The sequence below is a fragment of the Nannospalax galili genome, unplaced genomic scaffold (genome assembly GCF_000622305.1).
Source record: "Nannospalax galili isolate Female #2095 unplaced genomic scaffold, S.galili_v1.0 scaffold1138, whole genome shotgun sequence".
NCBI lineage: Eukaryota > Metazoa > Chordata > Mammalia > Rodentia > Spalacidae > Nannospalax > Nannospalax galili.
The window spans coordinates 2,808,574-2,827,751 of NW_008342297.1; the positions used below are offsets into that span (position 1 = coordinate 2,808,574).

The 19,178-nt window shown below is 47.7% G+C and overlaps 1 protein-coding gene across 1 annotated transcript in view; it reads left to right on the forward strand.

The window, feature by feature from the left end:
• Inpp5d (inositol polyphosphate-5-phosphatase D) overlaps positions 1–19,178 on the forward strand; it is a 121,706-nt gene that overhangs the window by 49,302 nt on the left and 53,226 nt on the right. The window contains exons 3-5 of the mRNA XM_008838107.2: positions 13,559–13,709; positions 16,115–16,286; positions 18,569–18,709. Of these exons, the coding sequence (XP_008836329.1) occupies positions 13,559–13,709; positions 16,115–16,286; positions 18,569–18,709 (464 nt within the window). The remainder of the gene's footprint in view (positions 1–13,558; positions 13,710–16,114; positions 16,287–18,568; positions 18,710–19,178) is intronic.

Genomic DNA, 19,178 nt, shown 5'->3' on the forward strand with positions numbered 1-19,178 from the left:
TATTGTGGTATCTCAGCCACCAAGAGCTTAACATCTGTCCTGGCTGAGGATAGAATCAACCACTACTCCTAAGCAAGAAGTGGGAGAAGGTGAGGAGAGTCCCTTGTTCCCTCACCTGCCTCCATGCCTTCCCTCCATGTGTCAATCACAGCTCAGCGTTCCAAATCCCACAACACCAGCCATCTGTATGAGATATGGCAGTTCAGGTTCCCTGCCAGAAATGGGCCTTCCCTAGAAAGTTCCCTGGAAAAGTTCTGGGACATCCTGAAAGAGCCATTCCATATATCCTCCCCTCCATCAGCTCCCGATGTGTGGATCTCCCATGGGCAAGACCATCGTCCATCCTCCCACTGTACCAGGAGACCACCAAGGCCCCTGTCCCAGTTCAAGGCTCTATGCCAGATGCCAAAGCCACCTGTCCACCAATTTGCCAGGCTATTTGTGCAGAGAGGGGCTAGCCTCCTATCCAGCATAAGGGTCTACACCACCAGTCTTGGGCTGTTACTCATTTGCCCCAGAAATTAATTCAAGTCTGTAGGTCCTGGGAGATGGAAGAGCAGGGTCCACACCGATGCCCATCCCTCTACCTGCTCTCTCCCAGCCAGGCTGCTCCCCAGTCCCACTCACAAGCAAGACCTGCCTTGTTTCTGGATGATGGGAGGGCACTTTATTCTGCAACCCCAGCCCATCACCTATTGATAAAGGGAGTGTTACTGGACTCAGGGCAATCTTGACAGCAGTGCAGGTGAGACAACAGCTTGCCTGAGGCTGTCACCACCCCCTCACCTCCATCCACTCACTCAGAACCGCTAGACTTTCTGGGATCGTTTTTTTTTGTTTGTTTGTTTGCTTGCTTGTTTTTGTTTTTAAATATATATTCTTGGTGTATTTGTGTTATTACAGTTATCTGGGCATTGTAGATGTTTGCAAGGTAGCTGTAGATTTTATACAAAGCCTCTAAACATATGTATGTAGACCCAGAAGGCTTTTATTGATTAAAAAAAAATCTGACACTTTTAGGCAAGATCCCTTTGCCAGCCCTTTCCTGAGTTTTCATGTTTGTATGTGTGTGTGCATATGCCTGCACGTGCACACACTAATGAGATGAGCTAAGTTACATAACCTGATTCTAAGACACCTTTTTATCACTGTGTCTAGTTCGAAAAAATGTTTGCATGTAACCCACTAAAATGTAGACCATTTCCAGTCTGGTGTCTTTTTTTTAACTTTTTTATTTTGGAAGTAATTTTACTTAGGAAATTTTTAAGACTAGTACAAAAAAATCGTGCTTATTCTTCACTCATTTTCTCTACTGTTTTAGCATATAAGCTCATTCTCTCTCTCTCTCCCTCCCTCCCTCCTTCTGAATTATTGGAGAGTAAGCTTCCAACAACACCCCATTGTCTCTGATTGTCTTTAAATAGCCTCATTCAGCCTTTAAAATCAGGAAGTTAAGACTGATAAAATACTACCATCCAATCCCAAAGCTCCATTCAAATTTCTCCAACAGTATTAGCAGCAATATAAAAATACTACTTATGTATTTATGTAAATTACATAGAGCTTTCCTCCTTCTGGGTCAATGCTCAATCTGGAGTCATATGTGACATGCACCTGTCCCATCCCTTTAGCGCATGGTGCTGTGTCATTCCCTCTTTCCTGACTTTGCCGTGCTTGGAGAACTCACTAATAATTTTGTATACTGTCCCTTGACTTGAGGTTTTTCAGGGTTTTCTCCGGGACTAGATCCAGTCCTGTGTTTTCAGTAAGACGCCTCAGCAGCTGCTCAGCTGCTCCCATCTCAAGGGGTGCGTGGCTCACTCCACCCCATTATTGATGGAGCAAACTTTGAGTGTGGGGTTAAGATGTCATCTTCCAGGTTTTCTCTTCATAAAATCACTACAGACGTTTTTCCTTTAAAATCAATAACTGACTTTATCATTCAGCCCCCCCGCCCCCGCCCAGCAGTAGGGCTCAAACCCTAGAGCCTCACACATCACATGCTAGGCAAGTATTCTGCCATTAAGAGCCTCAGTCATAGTAGTTTAAGGTCATCTTAGGCTATGTAGCGAGTTTGAGGCCATCCTGGGCTACATGAGACCCTGACACAAAAAATAAAATAAAAAATAAAGTAAAAAATAACTGAAGTCAGGCATGGTGGCCCACACTTGTGATCCCAACACTCAGAGGCTGGAGCAAGAGGATCAGGAGTTTGAGGCCATCCTGGGCTACATAGTGAGACCCTGTCTCAAAACAAACAGCAAAAGGATTGATAAACTAGACTAGGGGTGTAGCACAAGGGTAGTGTGCTTGCCTAGTACACCCAGTGAGCTGAATTTGATCCCCAACAGTGCAAGGAAAATTAAAATTACAAAATACAATATACACACACTGTCACACATCACTGTTTTAGGGGAGTATACTGAGACTATCTAAATCTCTCACCGCTCCTCAAACTCTCACCCGCCTAGTCTTAGAACCTGCGGTGACTCTTGCCTGAATCAGTTATTGCAGTAATGGCTGCCAAATGCTGCCTCCTTCCACCTTTCTTTCAACAGTTATTAATGGGCCTTCACCCGTGGGAAGAGCTCTCTCCCTTCTGACTTGTGTCAGAATAGACTCATGAACTGTTACTTTACTAAATACATTAGAACTGTTTTCATTATTCATGTGGATGTTCACATTGTGCTAGCCGCTCCCTCCCACCACCCTTCCGGTTGGTTCTTGGCTCTTTCTGACAAACTGTCCTCATGTTTTAAGGGTGCCTTTGCTCTCTAGAGCCACAGATATTACAAGGTCTTACTATTCCTTCCCAGCTCCAGATTGTAGGGCTGTTAGAATCAGCCATCCTGCAGTGACCTCTGGGTCTTTCTAGTGGACAAAGCGTTTTAGCACCCGAGATCGAAACACAAGTGTGCATTGCTGCTATAGCGTCATCACTTCAAGGCCCTCTCAGCAGACAGAACCAAGAAATGTGTGTATGCATGTGTGTACATGTGTGCGCATATGCAGTCATACATTTGCCTGGAATTATTTACACATTAAAGACACTGAATGTGGGGGCCTACAGAGATGGCTCAGTGGTTAAGAGCACTTGCTGCACAATCATGAGAACCAGAGTTGGTATCCCTGCAGCCACACAACAAGCCAGGCATCGTGCAAACACCTGTCAACCCAGCTCTGAGGGTTGCTGGCTTTCACCTTAGCTGAGAAAACATGAACCCCAGGTCGAGGGAGAGAACCTGTCCCAAAAAGAAAAAAAAGGGAATAGGGGGCTGGAGAGATGGCTTAGTGGTTAAGAGCACTGACTGCTCTTGCAGGGGACCTGGGTTTGATTTGCAGCACCCTCATGACAGCTAACAACTGTCCATAACTCCAGTTCCAGGGTATCAACACCTTCTTCTGACTTCCACGAGCATTGCACAACACGGGTGCGCTTACGCACGTGCAGGCAATTAAAAAGGAATAAGTGGAATAAAAGGGAGCACCCAACATCCTACACACACACACACACACACACACACACACACACACACGTGTACACGCATGCATATACAGTCACACAGACAGATGCACACACATACAGGCACAAGGGCACTGAGTTCACACTGTGCTTCCCATTCAAATCCCAAACTACAGAGTTGGCTCAACCCTCCTCCTTTCTGTATCTGTAGCTCCTTCTCAGTGACCAGTCCAGCTTGCACTCTTCTCTGTGAGTGGAATTATTGGCTTGTTTCTTAGCAGGAATGGAACCAGGCTTCTACCCTGCTGTCCTCTGGCCCGACCATCTCCAATGGCTTCTCAGGCTCTGGAGACTTCCTTATCTCAGTCTGTGTCTTCAGCCCCACTGTCTCAGTATCTGTCTGCATCCTGACCATCTGTATGATCCCAGACCTAGAAGTTGGCCCTGGAGACTTCAAAGACAAGGAACCGATGACGGTGTGTTAATACAAAGGGGGAAAGGAGCTGGGTGTGGCAGCTCGTGCCTGTAATCCCAGCTCTTAGAAAGCTGAGGCAGGAGAATCTCTTATAGGGATAACGTTCTTGGGTTTATGGCTGAAAATGGATTTCTGAGTCCAAAGCAGGCCTCTCGAACTATTTCCAGCCTGACCTCCCTCCCCATCTCCCACCCGGCCCATTCTTCCCATTTCACTAACTGTGCTGATACCAACTGTGGTGGTTTGAATGAGGAATGTCTCCCATAGGCTCAAGTACTTGAACCCTTATTCAGTTGGTGGTGCTGCTTGAGGAGGGACCTTTGGGAGGGGTGGCCATGCTGAGGAAGCACGTCACTGGGGGCAGGCTTTGAGAGTTCATAGCCTTGTCTCACTTCAGCCTCTCTCGCTCTACTTCCTGTGAAAATATGAGCACTCAACTCTCTCCTCCCACGGTCTCTGCTTCCATACCTCCCCACTATGATGTACTCTGATCCCTCTGGATCAAATGAACTCTTTCTTCTATAAGTTGCCTTGGTCATGGTGTTTAATCACAGCAACGGAAAAATAACTAATTCACCAACCAAGTTTCCGAGGCCAGAGATATGGGAGCCACCCTTCCTCTTTCTGACCATACTTCCTTGGTGTTTTAGTAAGCAGTCCAGCTGTATCAGCTCCTTCCTCGTCTCTCCCTCCTTCCCTCCATCTCACCTCTCTAATTTAAGCACCACAGTGGGACTGGAAGACCCCCAGCATCCACTCTTGCCCCACACCACAGCCAAAGTAATAATAGGACAGATGTCAGCTTGTACACACACGATGGCACGTACCTCTAATCCCAGCATTCAGGAGGCTGAAGGCAGGTGGATGGTGAATTTAAATCCAACCTCAGCTATACAATGAGACCTTGTATCAATAAACAAGTAAATAAATAAAAGCTAAGCCATAAACCCTTCCATATCATGTGCATATACACCCCAGCTCTTAAAGGCTCTCAGAAACTTCAAATCACCCTTTATAAAAAAAAATATTTTGTTATTTTTCTTTTATGTATAAGCGTGTGTTGCTTACATGCGTGTAAGTGCACCCATGTTGTGCAATGCCCATGGAGGTCAGAAGAGGGTGTCAGATCCCTTGGAACTGGAGTTAAGGATGGTTCGTAGCCACCATGTGGGTGCTGGGATTCAAACCCGAGTCCTAACCACTGAGCCATCTCTCCAGCCCTCACAAATCAGAAATCTTTTGCGTCAATTGATTTTCGGCTGTGTAATCAATTCCTTGCTGCTTCTAATTTGTTAACTGTGAGCAGGTCTCAATAACGCTCCATATTCGCTTGTTTTCTTAGCCTCGCAAATTCTTTTTTGTTGTTTGTTTGTTGTTCATTTGTTTGTTTTTGAGACAGGGTCTTCCTGTAGCCCCAGCTGGCCTGGCACTTGCTATATAGACCAGGTTGTCCTCGAACTCCCAGAGATCCGCCTGCCTCTGCCTCCCGAGTGCTGGGATGAAAGGTGTGTGCCACCACGCCTGACTCACAAATCACTCCTTAAAAAAAAAATCTAAATGCTGCTAAGGCCCCAGAGGCCCAAGAGACCCTGATCTCTCTCCTTTCCTCACCCACATTGGGTCTTTGATTCTTAGAAAGAGGTTTGGTTGAGCCAGAGGAGGTGATTAGACATTGAGAAGGACCCTGAGGGCAAAAGGGGAATCAGAGGAAAAGATTTGACATGATCAAAAATGGGAGAGGGCAGAGGGAAGGCCCAGAAAGTGGGTTCTACCCACAGTGATAACTGCACAGCAGGGTGGTAGACAAGGGTGTCCAGCACGTGCCCCTGCTGAGCGGCTCACAGGAGAACGCAAAGGCCTGGCCAGCCAGATCCCAAGCTGCCCTGTCCCTCTCTGAGCCTGCATTGATCTCTGGTCTGTGTGAGCTATATCCAGGGGATATCCTCGGCCTAGTCTGAATCTAATCCGGTCTCCTTTACCCTCACTGTCTTTCCAACAGGCTCAAGGTCTCTTTGCTGGGGATCAGTAGTAGTCACAGCCATCACCCCATTCCTTTGCATACCAGTCCAATGTATTTTCACCCCCTACTTAAGTCCTGTCTACTGGCTTTCTTGTTGGCCTTGAAATAAGTGCTTTGCTATAGTGAAATCACATGCAGAGCCTTTTGTTTTGTTTCTCCACTCCACACCTTCCTATCGTTTGTAAAATTTCCATAGTAACTGGCTAGGCTGGCTTTGAACTAGCTATGCACCTCAGGATGGCCTTGAATTCCTGATCTTCCTGCCTCTACCTCCAGAGTGCTAAGATTACAGGTATTCTCGGGATATGCCTTTTAATCTAAAATGAAAGCTGCCCCAACCTTCAGGAGTGGCTACTCCGAGCTCCACAGTTCCTGCCTGGCCTCTGGCAGACTTCCTCCCCTGTGCCTGGTCTTATTTCAGTTCTGCTTTTAGAGAGGGCAGAAGGTACTGAAATTAAAATTACCCCCTGGGAAGTTTCCACTTGTCTAAAACTCTTGACCTTCCTGGCCTGCTCTCCCTCCCCCTGGAGAGTGTCTTTGATCATCCTCAGGGCTAAATATGAAAAAGCTATTACCCATCAGTCTGGGTACTAGCTGCCCTTTGTTGTAAAGACCGCAGTGCCCTCCTCTTCCTGATCTCTGAGTCCCTTCTATAGTTACCTTGTTGATGCTGTGCTAAGAGGTTGGAGAGCAAGATCCCTGGCAGCAAGGACCAGCTAGGCTATCTACAACCATCTGATTCCCTCCACCTCTTTGAGAGGTCTGTGTTATGAGGAACTTGCATCTTTCAGAACAGTGGTGGGCTTGTCCTTATGTTTCCAGCCAGCCTCCCCTGTAAGAAGACTTGGGCTATAAAGCTGGGCCTCTCAGAGCTGTTTTTCTTTGAGGACTTTTGAGCTTGTGACAGAGGCAGGCACTGGAACAATAACCCAAGGATAAGAAGCTGTTCATTCTAAGCTGGGATCCTTGGGCTGCTATCTACAGAGGCCTTGTAGAAAGAATCTTTCTGGGACTTGCTAGAAACTCTTCATAGACCTAGAGATTTTAGTGGGGAAGCAAGGGAAGAGGCTGCATTTTGTTTTGTAATCAGAACTAACCCCTACCTCATTTTCTTTTGTGTGACTTTTGAATCTGAACATAATTTCATGTCCAGTTTGTTAATCAAGAGAATCCCAAAGAGAGGTCTGCCCTATGCCCGAGACATCCCAATTAACAAGCTTCTTTGAAGCAAGAAAAGCTTGGGCCTGAGGATTGAACTCAGTGGAAAAGCATTTTCCTTGTGTGTACAAGGCCCTAGGTTCCATCTCCAATATCACACACATTTTTTTTTAAGTTAGAAACGCTCATCTTGTTTGTTTTTCTTTTCTTTTCAAAATCAACCTGCCTACCACATGCTCTAGCTGATCTGCTAAAGAGAGAAGAGAATCTTTCCTGGCAAGTGGGAGGGGAGAGTCATTGCAGAGCAGGAATCTTACCATCCATGGCCATCACCTGCCTTGGGGGAGGATCAGTAAATAGCTTGGAATCACACTGGCAGCATACAGCAAACATGGAACCTTTAGATTTCCTTCTCTATTTCAAAATGACTTGAGATATCTTTAAGGAAGGCGGTCACTACAGGATGAGGAACAAAGGCTGGTGGCCTAGATGTTAAGAATCCAGGGCCCCAGCTAAATCTATTACCCCGCTCTGGTAGGTAGAGCCTTCCTGATCTGAGCCGTGTTCCATGGAGTACACAGGTGCTGCTCTTTCACTGTGAACCTAAGATGCTGAGCTCATCTATTAGCACTCAGATCCAGTCACTCCCCTGGGTTCCCACTGGGTTTAGTCAGTAGGAGCCTCAGCCAGGGTAGCAAGAGGGTGAGAAGGTAGAATTAAAGAGGGAGGGTGAGGGTGAAGGACCTACCACCCTCTTTCCCTCCCTGCAAGGCCCCATGGGCCCCTCCACAGAAGCCTCCACTCCTGCTGGGTGCCCTCTCTGGGGCTCCAGCGCTGGCCTCTCCTGGAAACTTCTTGCGGTGGTGGTGTGTGGGGGGTAACTGCTCCGATCTATATACAGCTAGTTCTGGGACTACACTACCAAATTCTCCCCAAACTCCAGTTTATCATGACATCTCTTCCTGCCAGGCCTCTGACTCATGCATATGACAGCTTTCTTATCCACATTTCGTATTTTAAAATAGCTGGAAAGGCATCACCTTTGGGGTGCGTGTGAGAGAAGGAGGTGTGCCCTCGCTCCTCTCTCCCCTCTGCTTCTCTGCATCTCCAGTCCCAAGCCCACAGAAAGTTCATCCTAGTTTCATTTCCTATTGCTGTCATAACAAAAAAGCAGTTTAGGGGAGAAAGGGCTTATCTTAGCTCACCATCCAGGTTACAGTCCATCATAATAGGGAAGTCAAGGTGGCAAGAAGGTAAAGTGGCTTTTCACATCACATCCATGTTCAAGAGCAGAGAGGAGTGAATACAAGCTTGCTTAGGACTCAGCTCACTTTCTATACACTCCAGGTTTGGGTCCAGAACCCAGAGCCAGGGAATGGTGCCGCCCACAGTGGGCTGGGTCTTCCCACATCAATGAATGCAGTCAAGACAGTCCCCCACTGACACACCCACAGGCCAGCCTGATCCAGACAGTCCCTATGACACTCTCTTCCCAGGTGACTCTAGATTGTGTCACATTGACAATTAAAATGAAACATCACAGTCCCCCAACCGTCTCTCTTTCTGGCTCCAAATTCTTGCCTGTCATTCTAAACCCAATATAGTAACCCATAAGGTCACCAGTTGTGGAGTGCCTTGGATTGCAAGGCTGTGTGGCAGGATCCAACAGCATGCAGATGTGACTTATGCCTGGGGGGCTTACAGGCAGGTGGATATGGAAGAGACCTGATGTAGAAGTCCCGGCCCCATGCTCATTCCTGAAGGAGATTATTGCTCCCTTCCCACAGGCAGGATACTGCCACCTGGAAGCCCCCTCACAACAGTTGGTTTTGACTTGGTGAGGTTGGTTAGGTTGGACCCAGTGATGGCTATCATTATATAGAATTAGCCACTCACTGGTAATCCTACCTTGACGTAGGGCCTTTTAGACCTATCTTAAAAATAACATGCCATGGCTCCTGGGTCTTCCATTTTGCAGTGAGGACAGGTGGCCTTCTATAAGAGCACCCCTCTGTCATTCACCTGGGACTCGGGCTGTCCACTTGTGCTGTCTGCCTCTCTGTCTTTCCTTGTCCCACCCCGCTGTCTGTTTCTTTGTATGTCTCTCTTAAGTGTACTTACATTATGTATATTCACTGCACACGTGTAAATCTATGTTTCCTGTTGCTATGACTGAATACTATGGCTTATTTGGTTCATAGTTCTGGAGACCTAAGAGCAAGGCACTGGCATCTCTCTGGTGAGGGTTGTCTCACTGTGGCATCAGGGCATCATATGGCTAAAGTGTGTGAGCTTAGATGCTTTTCCTCTGCTTGTAGAGCTGCTAATAGTATCACGGGGGTCCCACCCTTCAAAGGTTCTTCCTCCAAATGCCATTAACACATAAATACGAGGACTGAGTTTTTTCTGTTGCTGTTAGCCCAGAGAGATAACAGTCCATATTGGCAGCAGAGGAGGCCGGAGCAGAAAGCTGTGTGTTCACATCAAGCACACACAGGAAGCAGAGGGACAGCAAACTAGAAGTGGGACAAGACATGAAGTCTCAAAGCAACCCCCCATGCTTTCTCCAGTAAGGCCATACCTCCTAAATGTCCCATAACCCTCCCCAAACAGCATTACCAACTGACTAAGTGTTCAGAGAGCTCTGACACTCTCTTCTGACTTTCATGAGCACCTACACACACGTTACTATTCAAACCATCACATTTTCAGCATATGAACTGGGGGAGACAATCCAAACTGCACCGTCCTTAGAGAGTGGTGCTTGTGGAAGTTGGAGGAAGGCCTCTATCCTCAGCTGTGCATTATGAACTGGCTCACCTTCCACCCAGAGGCACCTGCCCCACCATCCTTAGGAGTTGAACTTGACCATACACCCTCTGTCTTCCTGGAAGCCTGTGCCACATGGTCTTCCAGTCCCTGGCTTTCTGGCCTCTGTGACTGATCTAGGCACAAGCAATGGCCAGGGGAGCATACCTGATCGACAGTGCCTGGCAGCCATGGCTGCTTCTGCCTCCTGCCTCAGCTCTGCAGGGATTCCGGCTCTCTGCTTGCTTGTTACATTGTGTATTCATCAATAGTTAAGTTGTTTATTTTCCACATTTCACATCTCTGCAATTGAACATGTCCATAGTCAATAGTGTAGAATAGTTCCAGTTTCTGCTTTTTAGTGGCACAGAAAATAATGTGTGTCTCAGCATCAGTCTCCTAAACCCCCAATCCCATGTGCTCAGACACCACCCCCAGCCCAGACTCCCTTCCCAGATTCATGCATGGATTGGCCCACCTAGACTTTCTTTCATATTTTCATAGTCTTTTCCAAATGCCTAATGGTGTGTCATCCATTAGCTGTAAAACCTTTGACAAGGCAGCACTTGCAACTGCTCCAACTGAATTGAGTTCACAGGTCTTGCATCTCACCAAATTATTGTTGGAATTCTGCTCTTGTTTACATTTGAACCTATTGAAGGAATTTTCTGGAGGTCTTGACGGCAGCTGCCATTCAGGTGGCCAGCAGTGCTTGGAAGAAACTGTGGGACATGGGGCTTTGAGAAAACAAGGGAGTTTATTGAAAAGAACAAACAGCCCCTCTTGCCAATCTCTATAAATTTACTGAAGCAGCCTAAATCATACAACACACACATAAATACCCCTATGCACAGATTTACACGCATGCAGTGCATAGGAGAAAGAGAAGCAGACAGACAGCAGGATGAGACCAAGGAGAGACAGCAAGGCAGAGAGCCAGGCGGACATGCTGAGCCCCAGGTGAAGCCTTCCTTACAGTGTGGAGGACCCGGAAGCCGGGACTCAGGGGGGTCTGAGAGCTCCCTTGCCGTAGTAAGTCCTTGTCTTGTTGTGACAAAACACTTAACAAAAGACATGTGAGGAAACAACAGTTCCAGAGGATACAGTCCATCAGAGGGGGACGGAAGGCACCGCAGGGGGAGCACGAGGTACCTGGTCACCTTGCGTCCACAGGCAGGAAGTACGGAGTGATGAAGGCTTGAACTTAGCTCACCTTCTCCTTTCTATTGCGTCTCGGGACCCCAGCCCATGCTATGGTATCACTCACATTTAGGGTGGGACCTCCTACCTCAATTAACCTAATTTAGATAATCCCTCACAGACATGCCCAGAGATTTGTTTCCATGGTGATTCTTAATCCCATCAAATTGACAAGATTAAGCAAGTCCGGGTTCTGATGTCTGAGTTTGTCCCATTCATCTATCATCCCAAAGCTACCAGGCCAGGGCCTCTGATTTCCAAACCTGAAGATGGACAGGAGAGTCTGTTAGATGACAAGGACAGGAGCTGGAGAAATGGCAGCACTGATTGCTCTTGCAGAGGACCTGGGTTCGAGTCCCACCATCCACATGGTGGCTAACAACCATCCATAACTCCAGTTCCTGGGGATCTGATGGCTTCTTCTGATTTCCCTGGACATTGCACGACTTGGGTGCACTTACACATATGTACACAGTACACTCATGCACATAAAGTAAAAATAATAAATAAATTATGACAAGGGCAGCTGGACATGATAGTTCACGCCTATAATCTCAGCACTTGAAAGGCTGAGGCAGGAGGGTTGCTATGAGTTTGAGGCTGGTCTGGGCTTTGTAGTGAGTTCTAGGCCAGCCAGGGCTACAGGTGTGAGACCCAGTGTCAAAATAAAAAATAAAATAAAATAAAATAAAATAAAATACATACAGGAGTGAAGCACTAGCATTTAGTGCTTGGAGGCCAAGGGTGTTATGATCGTTTAAGGCCACAGACACCCATCAGAGGAAGGCATATGTGGTGCCCATTACTCTCAGCAGCTCAGTCTCTCACTCCCGTCCATCCAGCTGCCTGTAGGCTAGAGTTTTAGCAAGGGTATGCTCGAGTAGAGATGAAGGGGAGCTTTGGTAGGGATGGGGCTGGCTGCTCAGGGAAGACCTTGAGTTTCCTGCCCAAGACCCTCCTCTCCACCAACATATACAAAGGAGACCTGGCCCCCAAACTGTAGAATAACCTAATAGAATTACTTCTGTCATCAACAGCAGAGACACAAACTAGGGAAGATCCCTGAGCCTCCTGAACCATTTTCTGACTTTTGACGAAAAACAGAATTAAGCAGGCCTGGTGCTACATGCCCATAATCCTAGCACTCAGGAGGAAGAGGCAGTTGGATCTCTGTGAGTTCGAGGCCAACTGGGGCTGCAGAGTGAGACCCTATTTCAAAACAGACTAAAAAACTAACTTAAAAGAAAAAATAGGTAAGCTGGGTGTAGTGGCACATGCCTTTAATCCCAGTACTGGGGAAGCAGAGGCAGGCTGATCTCTGTGAGATCAAGTCTACACAGCCAGTTCCAGGTCAGCTTGGGCTACAGGGAGACCCTTCTCAAAAAAAAAAAAAAATCACCAGAATGAATTTTTCCTGTTTAAATAAATACCTGAATGATAGTCAAACGTAGTGGCACAGACTCGCAATTTTAAATTCATGGGAAGCTGAGGCCACCCTGGGCTACATAACCAGAGCCTGTTTCAAAAATCATGAATAAATAAATAAGCCATGTGTGGTGGGACATGTCTATGAGTCCAGTTACTGTGGAGGTTGAGGTAGGTCAAATACAAGGCCAGTCTGGGTAGCAGTAAGACTCTACCTCAGAATAAAGTTTGAAAGGGGCCAGCAGCTGTATGTGATGGCCCACACCTGCAATTCCAGCACTCAGGAGGCAGATGCAGGATTCTTAGAAGTTCAAGGCTAGCCTAGGCTACATAGGAATGTAAAACAGCCGAGGTTAGGTAGCAAAACTATCTAAAAAAAAAACTGGCATGTAACTCAGTGGTAGAATGCTTGCTAGGAATATGTGAGGTCCTCAATCCCTAGCACCATTAAATAAATAAATAAATAAATAAATAAATAAATATAAATAATCTGGGTCTGGGAGTGTCAGTCAGTGGTAGGGCTTTGCTTTGTATTCATGAGGGCTTGAGTTCAATCCTCAACACCAAAAATAAAAAATAATTTTAAAAAAATCATCTTTGTGGTGGGGGGAAAGCAAAAATAACTCTGCTCAACACACAGAGACAGCTAAACTGTATTGAAAATAGAACTCTTTGGGCTCTGGGATTATAGGTGATTTCTTTTTTAAAAAAATCTGTATTTTCTAATTTGAGCATAATAAAATATACTATTTGTATAGCAAAATGCTTTTTAAAATAATTTTTACAGACTGAAAGAAAAAAATAAACTTTAAGATACTTCTACATGCACCTTTGTGTAGGGCTCCTGGGTGCTGCTGGCTACAGGATGTGAGGTGTGGGTGGAGGGCCCGAGGCTTTTTCTGGAAAGTGGTCACTCCCAGCCTCTTGGGTCTCTGCTGCAGGTGGCCTTTGCGGTTGGGTGACATTCTAGTCAGTTAAAATATGCTCTGTCTGGGGCTTCTGTCCTCAGGCATCTGAAGGTGTCCCCATGAGATTCTTCACCAAGCTGGACCAGCTCATCGAGTTTTACAGGAAGGAAAACATGGGGTTGGTAACCCACCTGCAGTACCCGGTGCCGCTGGAGGAGGAGGACACGGTTGACGAGGCGGAGGAGGACACTGGTAAGTAGGGGAGGGGGAAGATGACAGAGGTCTAGGGGTGCCAGTGAAACCATGCCCTCCTAGTCCCACAAGTGCATGTCGATCAGACAGTCTTGCTAGCAGAAGGAGAGCGAGCATAGCATAGTAATAACAGGTTGCGGGTGTGAGCTCTGGGATCAGATAGATGCGGACTGGAATTCCTGTCCTATTTATTACCTTTGTAGCTTTGGATAAGTTACTTCACCTCCCTGAACCCGAGGTTTCTCTTACAAAGATTAAGTAAAGACAGCACCCGTCAACCTCTCACATGGTCACAGGACCATGACGGTAACACCCAGAGCCCAGTACACAGCAAGCACTCCATAAATGCAGCTGCCACCATCATCATCTCACTGTGAGGACAATAAAGGAGACCCTTGCCCCTAAGGGGAGCATGAGAAGAGTTTCTTTACAGATCATCATGAAAAGGGGCAACAGGCTGGGCGTGGTGGCTCACGCCTTTGATCCCAGCACAGGGTGACTGAGGCCAGCCTGGTCTACATAGTGAGTTCCAGGCCAGCTGGGGCTACAAGGAGACCCTGTCTCAAAAAAGACCGAAAAAAAAAAAAAGAAAAAGAAAAAAAAAGAAAAGGGGAAACAAAGCCAGTCATGGTGATCCATGCCACTGTAATCCCAACACCTGGGAGGCTGAGGCAGGAAGGCCTTGAGTTTGAGCTGGCCAGTACTGTCTAGTGAGAACCCCATCTCTAAAGGGGTTCCTAAAATATGTTGAAAAAAAATCCCCAAGCATCTGTGAGGGGCTGAGGTCTGGCCTGGCTTCTGCCTGACCCTGGTAGACATCTGCCAGGTACATTTAAGGCATCATTTCTCCTATTATTTTAGGCTGACTGTGGGTCACCTGCCCCTGATTCCACCTCCCACCTTCCTGGAGACCCCCCTTTCCTGCTTGTCCAGCTCAGGCTGCCTTCCAGAGGGCAGACAGGAGAGCCACCTCACCAGCCTTGGAGGGCCAGGCCAAGTGTGTGTCCCGAGTGACTGCAGCTCTGTGTGTGCTGAGGGGAGCTCAGACCAGCCATGTCTCCTTTATCTGACCTTCAGGGATCAGGAAGGTCCAACTGTGGCACAGCCAGAGTCAACATGGCCACATGTAAACACATGGTCACTCACACGTGCCCCAGTTGTCCCCAGGGACCCAGAAGGCAGCTTTTACCTTGTCCTGTAGGCATTCCAGCCACACGCCACCATCCTCACTCGCCACCCCCTCCTTTCAGCTTGCCTTGCCCTGGGATGTCACCCAAAGCAAACCCCGATAGAGAAGCCAGGTCTCGTGACCTTGATCTCACCCAAGCATGTCTCCTGATCACCAACAAGACCCAGAACAAGGTGACATTCAGCCCCTGGACTAAAGTGTCCAATTTGATTCGGATCTTTGCAAAGTCCTACAGTTCCCAGGGCTCAAAGCAGAACTTCTCCAGCAGCCCAGAGAGGGGAAGAAAGGAAGTGTTCATTCACTGAAGGGAAAGGCCCTTGTTCCTGCCACCTGTGCAGCCGTGTAGCTGAGAACAGGGTGACCACTAGGGGTCAGGAGGAGCTTGAGCAGGAAGTCCTGGACTGGACTTAGGTGGCTTAGTGACCTTTGCCTGTTTGTGATAAGCACGTGAAGGAAATTTAGAATTGGCCGAGTCTCATCTCAGGCCAAGTTCAAGTGGTTTGTTGAACATTCCAGGTCTCTGAATGAGGATTCTGACTTTCTGACTTACTTTCAAAATTTGTCTCTGAAGGTCTAGGGAAGAGGGAGATGAAGGCTGAAGCTGGAGAGAATGGGGAAGGGGGGAGAGAGAGAGAGAGAGAGAGAGAGAGAGAGAGAGAGAGAAGAGAGAGAGAGAGAGAGAGAGAGAGAGAGAGCCTGTTCCTGATCTTGCATATGGCACTTACTTGTATCATTCCCTGAAAGCCAAGCCATCCTGCTCATCTGCCTGCTAGGACTGTCCAATGCCAGCAGTTCCTGATCTTGCATACGGCACTTACTTGTATCATTCCCTAAAAGCCAAGCCATCCTGCTCATCTGCCTGCTAGGACTGTCCAATGCCAGCAGTCCTGCAGACGTCCCTGTCCCTAAGCCTCTCTGGGCCAACTGACCCCAAACAAATCTTTGCTGAGCAATATGGTGGGACAAACATGGCAGGAGCCCCCAGGTCTAAGAATCATGAAACCAAGGCTTCCATAAGAGGCACCTGTCCAGTCAGTGAGTCTGCAAGGGTGTGAAGAGAGGGAGGAATGAGTGGCAGATGAGGACCTGGAATGTGGTGGTCTAGACCTCACAGAGCTGAGGTGGAGACAGGATGGGGCTGTGTGGACACGTGGATCGGGGCTATGCAGATAGCATCCTCACTGATGACTTTCATTCCTGCCCTTCTCTTGTGTAGAGAATGTCATGTCTCCACCAGAGCTGCCACCCAGAAACATCCCTGTGTCTGCAGGGCCCTGTGAGGCCAAGGACCTTCTCCTTCAAACAGAGAACCTCAGAGCCCCTGAGGTCAGCCGGCCAAGCCTCTCAGAAACACTGTTTCAGCGACTACAGAGTATGGACACCAGCGGGTGAGTCCCCCACCTGGAGGAGGCTGGCTCAGCACCCACTACTTAGCACTCAGGCATGTGCAGGACCAGGCTCTGGGAAGCAGCTGGAATAACTTTAGATCTGTGCTTATTTCCATTTAATTTATTAATAAGGTTGAAAGACAACTTCTATGTTTTAGATCAAAGCTGTCTCCCTGACCCCAAGTCATTTGTGTCCTTAGCCCAGTTTTCTTTCTTCTCTTTTTGTTTTTTTGGTCTTTTTGAGACAGGGTCTCCCTGTAGCACAAGCTGACCTGGAAATCACTATGTAGACCAGGCTGGCCCCAAACTCACAGAGATCTGCCTGCCTCTGCCTCCCGAGTGCTGGGACTAAAGGTGTGCACCACCACACCTGGCTTTATTATTTTTATTTTGTATGAGTATATTGCTTGCATGTGTATAAGTACACCTGTGTTGTGCAGTGCCCTCGGAGTCAGAAGGTGGTGTTGGATTCCCCTGGGACTGGAGTTATGGTCAGTTGTTAGCCACCATGTGGGTCCTGGGAATCGAACCCAGGTCTTCTGCAAGAGCAGTGGGTGCTCTTAACCTCTGAACCATCTCTCCAGCCCTTTAGCCCAGTTTTCTAAGCAGGGTCTTAATGTTTTCCTTGCCAAGTTTATGATCTTCTTATAAACCATTTGACATCATTTTTTGTGGGGAAAATGTATCTTCTCACTTTTTGCTCACGTTTTATGTTTAGGGGTGTTTTCACATTTATAGTTTTCAGGTCCTGACATGTGAGATCTCTTTTCCTTAGAAAGTCACTGCCATTCTGGGGTCAAATGACACCTCAGCACCCGCTGTCGCCCGTATTCTTAAAGCATTTCTCATGTGTCCGATCACCCTGGGAGGCTGAGCCTCCTTACTGCGTCCCACCACAGTTGGCTACAGGAGGACTGTTCCCTTTTGCACGCACCCCTGAGTTTCAGAAAGGATCGCTCTGGGGCTCATGGAGTCCAACCTAATTGTCTTCCTCTTACTGCTCACACAGCTCCAATGGGGCCCCAAGGGGACACTACTAGCTTCATTAATAGGGAGCACCGAGCTAAGTGATTATTCATAAAGTACTGGGGTGGAAGGCTGGCCTCTGAAAGCTGGAGTGGGGGTGGGATACAGTACATGGTCCCTGGGGGTATGTGGTGACAGTCAGGTGGCCGGGTGGCTAAGGCTGCTGACCAAAGGGAGAAAAGTTGGGCCCCACAGTTGGAAACACTCAGACACAAACATGCTTGCCCTTCAGCCGCATCACTTTATAAAACTGAAGAAACCAGGCCAAATCAGGGAGGTCAAAGTCAGGTCACCTGGACATCCATTTCCTGGGCCCACATGCCTGGCCCTACTAGACAAGCTGGGCATGATGGTGCCTGTCTGTAACCCCAACACTTGGGAAGCCATGGAAAGAGGGTCAAGATTCAGGGCCAGCTAGATACAGGGGCTCACACCTGTAATCACAGCATGAGGGAGGATGAGGCAGGAGGATCAAGAGTTTGAGATCAGCCTGGGTTACATGGGGAGACACTATCCCCCACACATCCCCTTCCACACCAACCAACAGAACTTATCACATACTGACTTCTTCATAGAGCCCAGGGTGGCTCCAAACCCTCTGCACTGTGGTAATCTGGATAACGTTTGAATTTGGACTTGGCGTAATGACCAGAGCTGCTTGCTACCTCTGGACTAGATCATCCTCCAGCCCTTGAATCCCAGCTGTATGTGCCAGGGTGGCAGGAAATAATCTTCCATATATTCCTAAGGCTCTTTGTCTCTTTTAAAAAGAACAGCCGTCTCCCAAACTCCAACCCTATCTCAGCACCCAACAGTGCTCACCCCAAAAGAATTACTCAGAGCTTTTTTAGAATTTTTTTATGTATATGAGTGTAATGCCTGCATGTTTATAAGTGCACCCATGTCATGCAATGCCTGAGGAGGTTAGAAGAGGGCATCAGATACCCTGGAACTGGAGTTACAGATGGTTGTTAGCCACCATGTAGGTGCTGGGAATCAAACCCAGATCCTCTACCAGAGCAGTCAGTGCTCTTAACCGCTGAGCCATCTCTCCAGCCCTCAGAGTCTTCTATTTTAACCTGGCTTCGATCGACTCCTCTGCCTCTGCAGGTCCTAGGGGACCTTCACACAGGTGCATGCATCCGAAGGACCGCATCTCAGCCAGTCTGTGACTCCTCCATGTGTCATCGTTACTGGGACTGTCGGTAGCCAGAACAATGAGGCAAAACAGGCTTTCCTTCCTTTTTATTTTTCAGGCTTCCAGAAGAGCATCTGAAAGCCATCCAGGATTATTTGAGCACTCAGCTTGTCCTAGACGCTGACTTTGTGAAGACAGGCTCCAGCAACCTTCCTCACCTGAAGAAGCTGACCTCACTGCTCTGCAGGGAGCTCCATGGGTAATGGCGGCCTCTGGGTAATGGTAGCCACTGTGATGGGGGTTGGGGCTAGGGCTTCAAAGGTAATGGCAGCCAGTAGATAATGAATGGACCCTGGAGGAGGATGACCACAGCAAGAGAAGGTGCTCATTAGCATGACCCTGCGTTCTCCTGTCTGTCTAGACATCTCTGCTGCACTCACAGTAGCTGGATCATTGGATGGAGCTTAGAAAGCTTTGCACTGGTCTGGAGCTTTTATTCTTGTAGAATCTGAACTGTAACTGGGGGGATGGGGGTGTCTTTTGCTTATTTGTTTGTTCTTTATCGTTTGGGTGGTATTTGTGGATGTGTGCACACCAAGGATGTGGGTCTTTGTACACACCAGGCAAGTATTCTTGGCTCCCACAACTCCTAGCCTGTGTTGTTGTTGTTGTTGTTGTTGTTGTTGTTGTTGTTTGTTTGAGTTTAGGTTTGGGGTTTGTTTTTTTTT